The 12,586-nt window shown below is 39.1% G+C and overlaps 1 protein-coding gene across 5 annotated transcripts in view; it reads right to left on the reverse strand.

Annotated features, from left to right (window-relative positions):
- RNF38 (ring finger protein 38) overlaps positions 1 to 12,586 on the reverse strand; it is a 128,879-nt gene that overhangs the window by 60,139 nt on the left and 56,154 nt on the right. For 4 of the 5 annotated variants that reach the window (XM_060609316.3, XM_060609312.3, XM_060609311.3 and 1 more), the window contains exon 2: positions 7,493 to 7,563. In XM_060609316.3, coding sequence (XP_060465299.2) covers positions 7,493 to 7,563 — 71 coding nt within the window. Of the gene's footprint in view, positions 1 to 1,950; positions 2,223 to 7,492; positions 7,564 to 12,586 lie in introns of those variants that run through there. The other variant, XM_060609314.3, reaches the window with a different exon arrangement.

Raw genomic sequence — 12,586 nt, forward strand, 5'->3', positions numbered from 1 at the left:
CTGATTAAAAAATGGGCAAAGGTGGGGCCCCTGGGTGGCTCAGTTGGGTAAGCTTCCGACTTCAGCTCAGGTCATGATCTCACGGTTTGTGAGTTCAAGCCCCGCATCAGGCTCTGTGCTGACAGCTCAGAGCCTGGAGCCTGTTTCAGATTCTGTGTCTCCCTCTCTCTCTGACCCTCCCCTGTTCATGCTCTGTCTCTCTCTGTCTCAAAAATAAATAAACGTTAAGAAAAATTAAAAAAAAAATGGGCAAAGGTCTTGAATAGACATTTCTCCAAAGTAGATAAACAAATGACCAACAAGCACATGAAAAGATGTTCAACATCACTAATGAGTAGGGCAATGAAAATCAAAACCACAATGAGATACTACCTCATATGCAACAGGATGGCTACCATTAAGAACAATAACAGAAAATAACAAGAGTTGACAAGGATTTGGAGTGTAAAATGGTGCAGCCACTTTGGAAAACAGTATAGCAGTTCCTCAAAACTCTAAAAGTATAAATGATCCGGCAATTTCACTTCTGGGTGTATACCCAAAAGAACCGAAAGCAGAGTCGCTAAGAGATATTTGTACACCCATGTTCCTAACAGCATTATTCACAATAGCCAAAACGTGGAAACAACCCAAGTGTCCCATCCATGGATGAATGAAAAGACAAAATGTGTTATATATACATACAACAGAATGTTATTCAGCCTTTAAAAAAATGGAAATTCCAACATTTATGCTACAACATGAACATACCTTAACAATGTTATATTAAGTGAAATAAGCCAGGCACAAAAAGACAAATATATTATGATTCCATTTATATGAGGTACATAGAACACTCAATCATAGAGACAGAAAGTAGAATGGAAGCTGCCAGGGGCTCTGGGGAGAGATGAGGAGTTACTGTTTAATGGATACAGTTTTGCAAGATAAAAGAGCCCTGGAGATTGGTTGTACAATAATGTAAAAAGTATATTCACACTCAACACTACTGTACTGTACACTTAAAAATGATTAAGAAGGGGGCACCTGGGTGGCTCAGCCAGTTAGGCGGCTGACTTTGGCTCAGGTCATGATCTCACAGCTCAAAGGCATGTGAATTTGAGCCCCACATCGGGCTCTCTGCTGACGGCTCAAAGCCTGGAGCCTGCTTCCAATTCTGTGTCTTCCTCTCTCTTTGCCCCTCTCCTGCTTGTGTTCTCTCTCCCTCTCTCTCAAATGTTAAAAAATATATATTTTTAATGATTAAGAAGGTAAATTATATGCCTAGGTGTATTTTACCACAGTTAGAAAAATATTTCATCACAGCAGCAAAAGAGATGTTTAAAAATATAAACCAGATCATAGCATTCCTTTCCATAAAACCTTGCAAAGTCTTCCCACAACAGGAAGAATGAAATCTAAACTTTCCCTGGCTTATTACCAAGTTCACGATCTGCCCTGTGCCTACCCCTTCAACCTCATCTCTTACCACTTCTATCCTCATCCACCTGGCTTGTACACATCAGTCTTTCTTCTATTTGTATGATCTTTCTAGCCTCGGGGCCTTTGCACTAACCCTTCCCTCTCCCTATGATGTTCCCCTCATGGCCCAGATTTTCACAATTTATTCCTTCCTCTCATTCAGATCTTAGCTTAAGTGTCACCATCTTAAAGGCCTTCCCTACCACCTAATCTAGAGTAGCCAACTGCCCAATTACTTGTAGAGTGCTTATGAGCATCTGATTATTTGTTGGTTTACATGTACAGTTAATTTTCTGCCCCTTTCACAAAAAATAAGCACCAGAAGAACAAGGACCTTCCTTGGTAGCCTTTTCACCACTCTACCCTGGTGACTCAACAGTGCCTGGGACATAGTAGGCACTTAATAAATATTTGCTGTATGAATAAATGCATAATAGTTTTTAAAAATGACCTAAGGCTCCAAAATTAAAGACAGATTAAATAAATTACCATGTATCCTTATGGTAGAACATTACGCAGCCATTTTAACTGATGTTTCATGTATATACAGTGCAGAAAAGATGACCATACATAGTAAGTTCTCCCATCCTTCATTCTCTTCTTCTTACGTTGACATTACTCCCTAGTGGTGAGATTGAGGCTCCCTCCTCTTGAATTTGGGCAGGCCCGTGACTATGCTGGGAAGTGATGCTTTGTGACTTCTAAAGTTAGGTCATAAAAGGCCATACGCATCTTCCCCTCTTGGGGGAGAAATCAAGGTACAATGCTATGAGGAAACCCACACTACATTTTAGGCACTCAGGCCAAGGGGCTCAGTTGAAGTCGCAGCTGATAACCAGGATTAACCATTAGACATGTGAGTGAGGACTTCAAGATGACTCCAGCCTCAGCCACCATTTGACTATAACTGCATGAGAAAACTCCCAAGCAAGAACCGCCTAGCTGAACACAGGAAACCTCAGAACCAAGAAAGATACAAGTGCTCTGCACCAAATGAATTTTAGGGTAATTAATTACATACACAGCCATAGATAACCAGAGCAATTTAGTTTTATTTTAACCATGCAGATAATGCAAAGTGATGGAGTTTTTTTTATGACAGTCTGTTGCTGTGTACTTCCCCAATTTTCCATAATGAGCACATGTAACTATGTAACTGGGTGCATGGTGAGATTTTTTTTTTTTTTTTTTTTTTTTTAGAGAGAGAGAGAGAGAGAGAGAGAGAGAGAGAGAGAGATAGGTAGGTGAGGGCAGAGAGAGAGGGGAAGAAAATCCCAAGCAGGCTCCACACTGTCTGCACAGAGCCCAACGCAGGACTCAGTCTCATGAACCATGAGATCATGACCTGAGCCTAAATCAAGAGTCAGATGTTTGGGGTGCCTGGGTGGCTCATTCGGTTAAGCATCCAGCTTTGGTTCAGGTCATGATCTCATGGGCCATGAGTTCGAGCCCCAAACTGGGCTCTGTGCTGACAGCTCAGAGCCTGGAGCTGCTTCGGATTCTGTGTCTCCCTCTCTCTCTGCCCTCCTCTGCTCATGCTCTCTCTCAAAAATAAACATTTTTTAAAAATTAAAAAAAAAAAAAAAAAGAGTTCATTGCTTAACCGAATGAGCCACCCAGGCGCCTGAGATTTGATTTTTTTTTTTTTAAAGCATGGGAGCCAGAACAATTAAAAGGATATTTAACTGACTTTTTTTTTTTAATTTTATTTTTTTAAATTTACATCCAAATTCGTTAGCATATAGTGCAACCATGATTTCAAGAGTAGATTCCTTAATACCCCTTACCCATTTAGCCCATACCCCCTCCCACAATCCCTCCAGTAACCCTCTGTTTGTTCTCCATATTTAAGAGTTTTAACTGACTTTTTTTTAACAGACCATAGAAGATTTAGGAATGGCTTATAAGCATATAAAAAAAATGCTCAGCATACTTAGGAAGTATGGGAGAAATGCAAATTAAAACAACAACTGAGATGTCCCACTACAGCTGCTATAATTTAAAAGACGACCAAAGTGTGGGACGTAAACATGTGGATGTGAAGAAACTGGGTCCCTCATGCATTTGCTAGAATGTAAAATGGTGCAGCCACTTTGCAAAACAGTTTAGTAATTTCTCAAAATGTTAAAAATATATCACGTGACCAACTAAACAAAAACATACTTACATAAAAATGTTCCTAGCAGTGTTATTCATAATAACCAAAATATGGAAACATACCCATCAACTGGTGAATGGGTAAACAAAAAGCATTAGATGCACACCATGGAATATTATTCACCCATAAAAAGGAATGGAATTCATGCTTCAAAATAGACAAATCTTGAGATAATCATGCTAAGTGAGAGAAGCCACACACAAAAGCCACATATTCTATGATTCTGTCTATACAAAATGTACAGAACAGACAAATCCATAAAGACAATGATTAGTGATTGTCAGGAGCTGGGGCAAGGGATAATGAAGAGTGACTGCTAATGGTTGTGGGTTTTTCAGTGAGGAATGTGAAGATTTTCCAAAATTAGATGGCGGAGATAGTCGTACAACTCTGGATATACTAATAACCACTATTTGCAATTATACAAATATAACTAGTTAATCTTGTTAATACTAAATTCCAATTATTACTTCTGGGTAGAAGGGTTAAAATTAGTGCTACATATCTTTTTAGAATCAAAGTGTAATTTTTTAAAAGCCTAAAAAAATTAAAATATCAAGGTTACAATAAAGTATACAGTCCTGAAAGAAAAAACAGTCACACATTTCCTACCTTCCCTGAAAGTAGTGGTCTGCATGGCATTACACAAACCAGATTGGTACCTTCTTCTGTGACAAATGGAAGTTTTGTCCAGAAAAGACTTCTGCCCTGAGTAGCCATTCACATACATGCCAGTTTAGAAAGAATTCTCCCATTTCCTTCTCTCAAGTGACCAGCATTCTGGGAACTGTTCCAGGCCACTCTAGGAAAGTGTACCATTGAGGCTACAAATTAATTCATCTCACCCCCTGGTTCCATCCCCAGTCACATACAGATGAGTTAAAATTGAGGCAACTTTTAAGAAAAATCATGTTTTGTTCCCAAATCTGAGAAATGGACCATGCCTGAAAAGTTAAGTGAGGACAATAAGCGAGGCATCAACATGTGTTGGGACAATGTTTTCACAATCAGAATAGCTAAGCAATTATTTTGCATGACTTGTATAAGGGACAGAAGATCTGGTCTAGCTCCAGCACTGTAGGGTGACTCCTGAACAAGTCATTTCTCCCAGTGGGGTCACAGCTTCCAAGTTTGGTTTTTTTTTTTTTTTTCAAATGTCTATTTTTGAGAGAGAGAGAGAGAGAGAGAGAGAGAGAGAGCATGAGCAGGGGAGGAGCAGAGAGAGAAGGAGACACAGAATCCGAAGCAGGCTCCAGGCTCCGAGCTGTCAGCACAGAGCCCGACATGGGGCTGGAACCCACGAACCATGAGATCATGACCTGAGCCAAAGTCAGACGGTCAACCGACTGAGCTACCCAGGCACCCCTTCCAAGTTTATTTTAAAAAGAGGGTTGGAGGGGTGCCTGGGTGGCTCAGTCTGTTGAGCGTCCGACTTCGGCTCAGGTCATGATCTCATGGTTCGTGGGTTCGAGCCCCGTGTCGGGCTCTGTGCTGACAGCTTGCTCAGAGCCTAGAGCCTACTTCGGATTCTGCGTCTCCTCCTCTCTCTGCCCCTCCCCTGCTCACACTCTGTCTCTCTCAAAAATAAATAAATGTGAAAAAAAAATAAAAAGAGAGTTGAATTATCTGAGTCCTATAATCCCTTCAATTCTCAAAGTGAGAGAATACTTTGAGTGTTGTGTACTTGTGTGAGTATGTATGTGTATGCAAACACATCCAAGTGCTATGTGCTATGTGTCAGGTAGCAGGCTCAATTTGTTTCTGCTTTTACAAAACCAATATCCATTTGTTAAAGAAGTCAGAAGCTGTTGCAAACATAAAGATCTTAACTTTTAGACATGCTATCCACAGCCTTCCTCCCTAGAATAATGCCTGATGATCCTATTCAAATCTGCTATCCAACTCTTGGTGGTTCTCATCCCACTTATTCTGCTCTACATTTTCTTTAATTCACTGCACTTATTGTAACATATTATTTATGTATGGTGTTTATTTTTATTGGCTGCCTCCCCCCAGCAAGACTGTACACTCATGAAAAAACAGCAATCTTTGTTTTGTATCCTGATATATTTCGTAAGTGCCTAGACACATAGCTGCCAGTCAATAAATCTGACTGAATCAATTGAATAAATTATAAATACACAGTCAAGAGGCTCTAATCCATTCTCTCCATTTCCCTCTGGGAAACAATCATAAGTATACAACACACAGCAGGCAGGACAAAGGGGAGAGCAGTTTCTCACAATTCTTTGATCTGTTGGTCAAATGACAAAATCCCTTAAAGTTCTCTTCCCTTCTCCCCGTGTATTTTAAGAAAAAAGTGCCATCTCCTAAAAGCACAAAATCGGTCATAGAAAGATGCAGAAATTAGGAGCAAAAATATTTCCAAGTAGATGGCAAGCAACTTGTGGAGGTAGAGAGAAATCTCATCTCCAGACTCTATCTGGAGACAGAACAGAGCAGAGTTTGGCATCACCACTACGAATGAACAAATGGAGAAAAGCATATTATACTTAGCAGAGGGAAGAAAAACTTAACCCCAAAACATCTTCACAATTACAAAGAACAGTTGTAAGCAATATTACTGGCCTAAAGTGATTCTGCCTTTCCCTCTATCATCACTTTTTTTTTTCCCAAATGCTCATTTCTAAAATCTCTGGTATACTGAATTTTACAGAGCTAACTGTATATAGTCTAGCAGTATCTTTCAGTGGCTTGCTATTAAAAAGTTAGAAGTTAAATCCATGCCTCTGGATTACTATAATAATAAAAGAGACTCTGGAATGCTAAAAGCATACCACTCTCTCTGTAAACAGGCTGAAATCTGTCTCGGCAAAGCTCACAAAGCCAGGGAGATCAACACACAGAACAAAGAAAACCATTTGGAAAATCCCAATGACCAACCAAACTTCTTGATCTAGCTCCAACAGGATGAGGGAGGAGGATCTTGATTAAAACAGCAGAGAAAAGGATCTTGGATTGGTTTGCCTGGGAAAACTACCAAGGGAGTGATACATTGCTCCATGTAAGACACAGGAAATGGGAGGGAAGCCACTGGAAACTGATGATGGAAAAGACTAAATTTAAGTCCATCCAACATCAGCAGCCAGATGTTCCAAGCACCAAGCCCACATTAGTATCTACTTGCAAGGGCTGGGCCATCAACTGTGCTGATGAGTACTGGAAAGTCCCCAAGACCAGGCTGCTTGAGAGAAGAAGCAAAACACCAAAATGAAACAAAACCGCCAACAGTTTGGACCTGATTTAAAAACCAAACAAAAAATGAAACAAACAAAAAAACCCTCAGGCCCTAAGCAGGTTTCTTTTGCATGAATTAGACAGGTTCCATTCTTAATCCTCAACATTTCGATTGGGCTTTGGAAACAGAAAAAAAAAAAAAAAAAAAAAAGTAAGTACGAGAAGAAATGGTAATGCAACACAATCGACTAAAAAAAAACAAAAAAAAACAAATCAAAGTGGCTAAGATAATTCAAACTAGAAACAGACACAAATTGCTGAGACAATTAGCAGCTTTGGGAGCACCTGTTCATGTATTAAGATAATCCACCCAGTCTGTGCAAGAAACGAGGAAGCAAAGTGACAGGGACAAGGATGAGCATTAAAAAAAAAAAAAAAAAAAAAAAAAAAAAAGGAGGTTTTATTAAGAGACCAGCCCACTTCCTGAAAATTATCCTCAAGTGTTCTGGAGTGGTCTAATAATCTGACACATACAGCAGCAAGGCCTTCTGTATCTCAAAATCGTGCCTCCCCAGGCACACCCTCCTGGCCCCATGTCCACAGTTATGCAAGTAAATCCAACAATATAAGGGCAGCATGCATTTTCACCATGATAGACATCAACACAGACCTCACCTTGTCACTGTCATCATGACAAATGTGGTCGTGATGGATGGACTGGCACTGAAAAGAAGCACCAACACTACCTACAAGAGAAAGGGAGGAAAAGTTAAGATGCATTAAGTCCTTACATTTAAGCTGTTTTTCCAATTAAAAGTGCTTTTCTATCATCCCATCTAATCCTCAACAATACTCAGAAGTAGGCAGGATAGAGATTGTATTATTCATGCAGCTTAAACAAAACAAAACAAAACACGGAGAGGCTGTCTTGCACAAAGTAGCAGTCAGTGAAGTGGTGTATCTGAAACTAGAATCTTGTTCAAACCCCTTATTCACCACTTTCTACTATACTGAGCAGTTAGCTTTCAAAGCATGGCCACCTAAGTAAGCCCAACAGCTTTCAATAAGGCAAACCTATTTAAAAATATAGACATACCCTATTCAGACTATATATACTTCCTTTGAGAAAAAAGCTGACACTATAAACTCTTAGCATATAGACAATACCATCTAATACACAATTATGGGGCACCTGGCTGGCACTCAGCTGGTGGAGCACGCAACTCTTGATCTTGGGGCTGTAGGTTTGAGCTCCGTGTTGGGTATAGAGAGATTACTTAAAAATAAAATGTTTAGGGGCACCTGGTTGGCTCAGTCAGTTAAGCATCCAACTCTTGATTTCAGGATTGTGAATTTGAGCCCCAAGCTGGGTGTAGAGATTACTTAATAAAACCTAAGGGGCACCTGGGTGACTCAGTTGGTTAAGCATCTGTCTCTTGATTTCAACTCAGGTCATGATCTCATGGTTCATGAGTTTGAGCCCTGCATCAGGCTCTGTGCTGACAGTGCAAGCCTGCTTGGGATTCTCTCTCTCCTCTTTCTGCCCTGCCCCATTTGCACATGCCCCTCTCTCGCAATAAATAAACTTTAAAAAAATAAAATCTTAAAAAATGTTTAAGGGGCACCTGGGTGGCTCAGGTGGCTGAGCACCTAACTCTTGGTTTTGGCTCGGGTCGTGATCTCATGGTTTGTGGGATTGAACTCTTGAGTTGAGTTCTGTGCTAGCAGTGCAGAGCCTGCTTAGGATTCTCTCTCTCCCAATCTCTCTGTGCCTCCCCCCACTTTGTGTGTGAGCGCACTCATGCACGCTCTCTTTCTCTCAAAATAAAAAACACTTGGGGCGCCTGGGTGGCTCAGTCGGTTAAGCGTCCGACTCCGGCTCAGGTCATGATCTCGCGGTCTGTGAGTTCGAGCCCCATGTCAGGCTCTGTGCTGATGGCTCAGAGCCTGGAGCCTGTTTCAGATTCTGTGTCTCCCTCTCTCTCTGACCCTCCCCCATTCATGCTCTGTCTCTCTCTATCTCAAAAATAAATAAACGTTAAAAAATAATAATAATAAATAAACACTTATTTTTATTTTTAAAATAAAAATTTTAAATGTTAAAATTTTAAGTTTAAAATTTACTAAATTAAAGCATTTATATTTATTTTTTTAATGTTGAATACACAATCATATAAGATTATAAATCAGTTGTTACTTTGAAAGTATACTTTTTTACTACACCTCTTTGTTAATTTGAAGAACTATCTCCTAATGACTGCTCTATAATAGTGACCTTTTTAACCAATAGGAAAACAAATGATTATTCAATAAATGATTCAACTGATGAGCCATTTGAAAAAGTTTGGTTCCTACATCACACCATACAGAAAATGGTGGCTCAAAGATCTATATAAATGTAAAAACAATGAAATCAGTTTTAAAGGAAATGTAGACTTAAAAAATAATCTTGGGATAAGAGAAACTTTCTGAAAGATAGCTAAAACAAAAGGCATAAACAAAAAGTCAGCAGGCATGACTGCCTACCAAAGATGAGCAAAACCCCTTCTTCTTATGTATGAGAATTTGACCTTGGGTTAATCCCTCTTAAACTGATTAAAACAACATGCTACCTGTATGTCGCTTGGCAACACTGCTTATGATACAAAGTTGCCAAACTAGTAAATTGCATCTGCATCTAGAAGTACAAGGAACACTTAGTAGCAAGCCATGTTTTTGAGCTTCTCTGAGTCTAGTGACACGTAATTAGGCATGTCCCTTGCAGAGGATCCTTGAAACTATGCCTATGGATTTCTCTGTGGCACCCAAAGTGGTTATCATCTCTGAACCTGAGTTGTGAAAAGAACACTTTGGAAAGTATGAAGTGTTACGTGAACTTCCACAAGGACTCCCATTATCTTTTTTTTTTTTTTAAGATTTTATTATTTTTTTTAATGTTTATTTATTTTTGAAAGAGACACAGACAGCACGAGTGGGGAGGGGCAGAGAGAGGAAGACATAGAATCTGAAGCAGGCTCCAGGTTCTGAGCTGTCAGCACAGAGCCCGATGAGGGGCTCAATCCCCGCAAGATCATGACCTTAGCTGAAGTCAGACGCTCAATCGACTGAGCTAACAGGCACCCCTAAGATTTTATTTTTAAGTAATCTCTACACCCAATGTGGGGTTTGAACTCACGATTAAGAGTCACATGCTCTACCAATTGAGCCAGTCAGGTGCCCCAGGACTCCCACTATCTTATAGACAAGTTATAGTTATCATCTTATATCCTTCTGAATAAAGTGTTGCCAAGTGAGACCTATGGTCTTTTTATCATTCTGAATACATAAATGCTTAGTTGAACCTAAGACATCTGCCACCACTGCAGACATTACATTGTATTTTGTAAAATTCACCACACCATCAATTCAGATGTCCAATTATTCCACATGCAACTGAGAAAGAATGCTGCCTACTTTGACACATTTTCTTAATATTAAACTTTTTAATTTCATACATATTGAAATAAGTCTTTTAGACTTGTTCAAAGGTAGATTTTTATCCTATGTTACTCTTATGCATTGATAAAGAGAAAATACTGTCAGAATGGCTAAGATAAAAAACTCAAGAAATAACAAGTGTTGGTGAGGATGTGGGAAAAAAAGGAACCCTCACGCACTGCTGGTAGGAATGCAAATTGGTGCAGCCACTGTAGAAGAGAGTGTGGGGGCTTCTCAAAAAACTAAAAATAGAATTACCATATGACCTAGCAATTCCACTAATGGGTATTTACCCAGAGAAAACACTAGTTCAAAAACATATATGTACCCCTATGTTTTTTATTGCAGTGTTATTTATAATAGCTAAGATATGGCAGAAACCCAAGTGTCTATCAACAGACAAATGGATAAAGATGTGGGGTGTGTGTGTGTTCAAATATTCCTCAGCCATAAAAAAGAATGCAATTTTGCCATTTTGCAATGACACGGATGAGCCTTGAGCATATAATGCGATGCGAAATCAGTCAGAGACAAATACCATATGATTTCACTCGTGTAGAATTTAAGAAACAAAACAAAACAATGAAAAAGAGACCAACAAAAACCCTAGAGTCCTAAATACAGAGAACAGGTGGTTGCCAGAGGGGAGGTGGGTGGGGGTGAAACACATAAAGGGGACTAAGAGTACACTTACTGTGATGAGCACTGAGAAATGTATAGAATTGTTGAAATATACTGTACATCTGAAACTAATACTGTATGTCAATTATACTTGGAAGGAAGGAAGGAAGGAAGGAAGGAAGGAAGGAAGGAAGGAAAGAGAAAGAAAGAAAGAAGAAAGAAAGAAAGAAAGAAAGAAAGAAAGAAGGAAAGAAAGAAAGAAAAAATAATTACATTGGCAATAGCAGAGAAAATTTTTTAAAAACTACAAAGAATAAAAAAAACTTACCAGAAGGGTGCCTGGGTGGCTCAAGTAGTTAAGTGCCTGACTCTTGACTTTGGCCCAGATCATGATCTCATGGTTCAGTTAATGAACCCAAGCGGGCTCCACCCTCACAGCACTGAGCATGGGGGCTGGGGGCGGGGGTATTCTCTCTCCGCCCCTCTCCCACTGGTGCTCTCACATATTCATGTGCACTATCTCTGTCTCTCAAAATAAATAAACTTTAAAAAAACAAATTAATCTCACTCAAACACAGGACTAAAAACACTAAATAAAACTGCAGCATACACAGTATGTATAGTACAGTGACAACACATGTAATATAACATGTCATCATAATCTACTCATGTTTACCTAAGAGAAGCCTGATTCCTTACATGAATTCAAAAAAAAGAAAATTTATCAAGAAAGTATTAAGATAAAATTTGTCAAGAAACAATGTCAAAAAGTTTGCTCTGAGATGCCTGGCTGACCAAATTGGTAAAGCATGCAACTCTTGATCTCAGGTTCATGAGTTTGAGCCTCACGTTGGGCATAGAGCTTACTTTAAAAGATAAATAAAATATGGGGTGCCTAGGTGGCTCAGCTGGTAAGTATCTGACTCTCAGTTTCAGCTCAGGTCACGATCTCATGGTTTCGTGGGTTCGAGCCCCGTGTTGGGCTCTGTGCTGACAGTGCAGAGCCTGCTTGGGATTCTCTCTCTCCCTTGCTCTCTACCCCTCCCCCACTCAGCTGTCTCTCTCTCTCTCTCTCTCTCTCTCTCAAAATAAATAAATAAAACTTAAAAAATTAAAAATATATATAAATATTAAAAATTAAAAAATAAAAGGTTGATCACATCAAAAGATGCTGAAAAGCATTTGATATTATATCTATTTTTCAGAAATACACTTATGAATATACTTAACAAGTTTTTGACACTGGATGATAATTTGGGGGAGGATGCGGGGGAGAGACACAGTTGCCAAAAAGTACACTTATGGATAGAGTAATATAAACCACAACGTGCCCTCTGGTATTATTATCAGTTAACATCATTTAACATATTCCAAATCCATGATTTGGAAGAAAGAATTATACAATAATGTCCCAAATATTAAAATCTCCTGAGAAAGTAGAATGACAAATTAAATCATGACATCAGCTATTGTGTCAAAAATATGGTAGATGTGTTTTAAAGAGGAGTTAGTAAAATTATACTTCCAGCCACTATTAACCTAGTAATATTAAATATAACCATGTAATATTAAAGTTAGACTAGTGGAAGAAAACCCTAAGAATTGACGGTTATAAGTATACATTAGATACTTTCAAAGAGGTACCAAGACAGACATTATTTTACTCTTCCA

This window comes from Panthera onca, chromosome D4 (genome assembly GCF_046562875.1).
Source record: "Panthera onca isolate mPanOnc1 chromosome D4, mPanOnc1 haplotype 2, whole genome shotgun sequence".
Lineage (NCBI taxonomy): Eukaryota > Metazoa > Chordata > Mammalia > Carnivora > Felidae > Panthera > Panthera onca.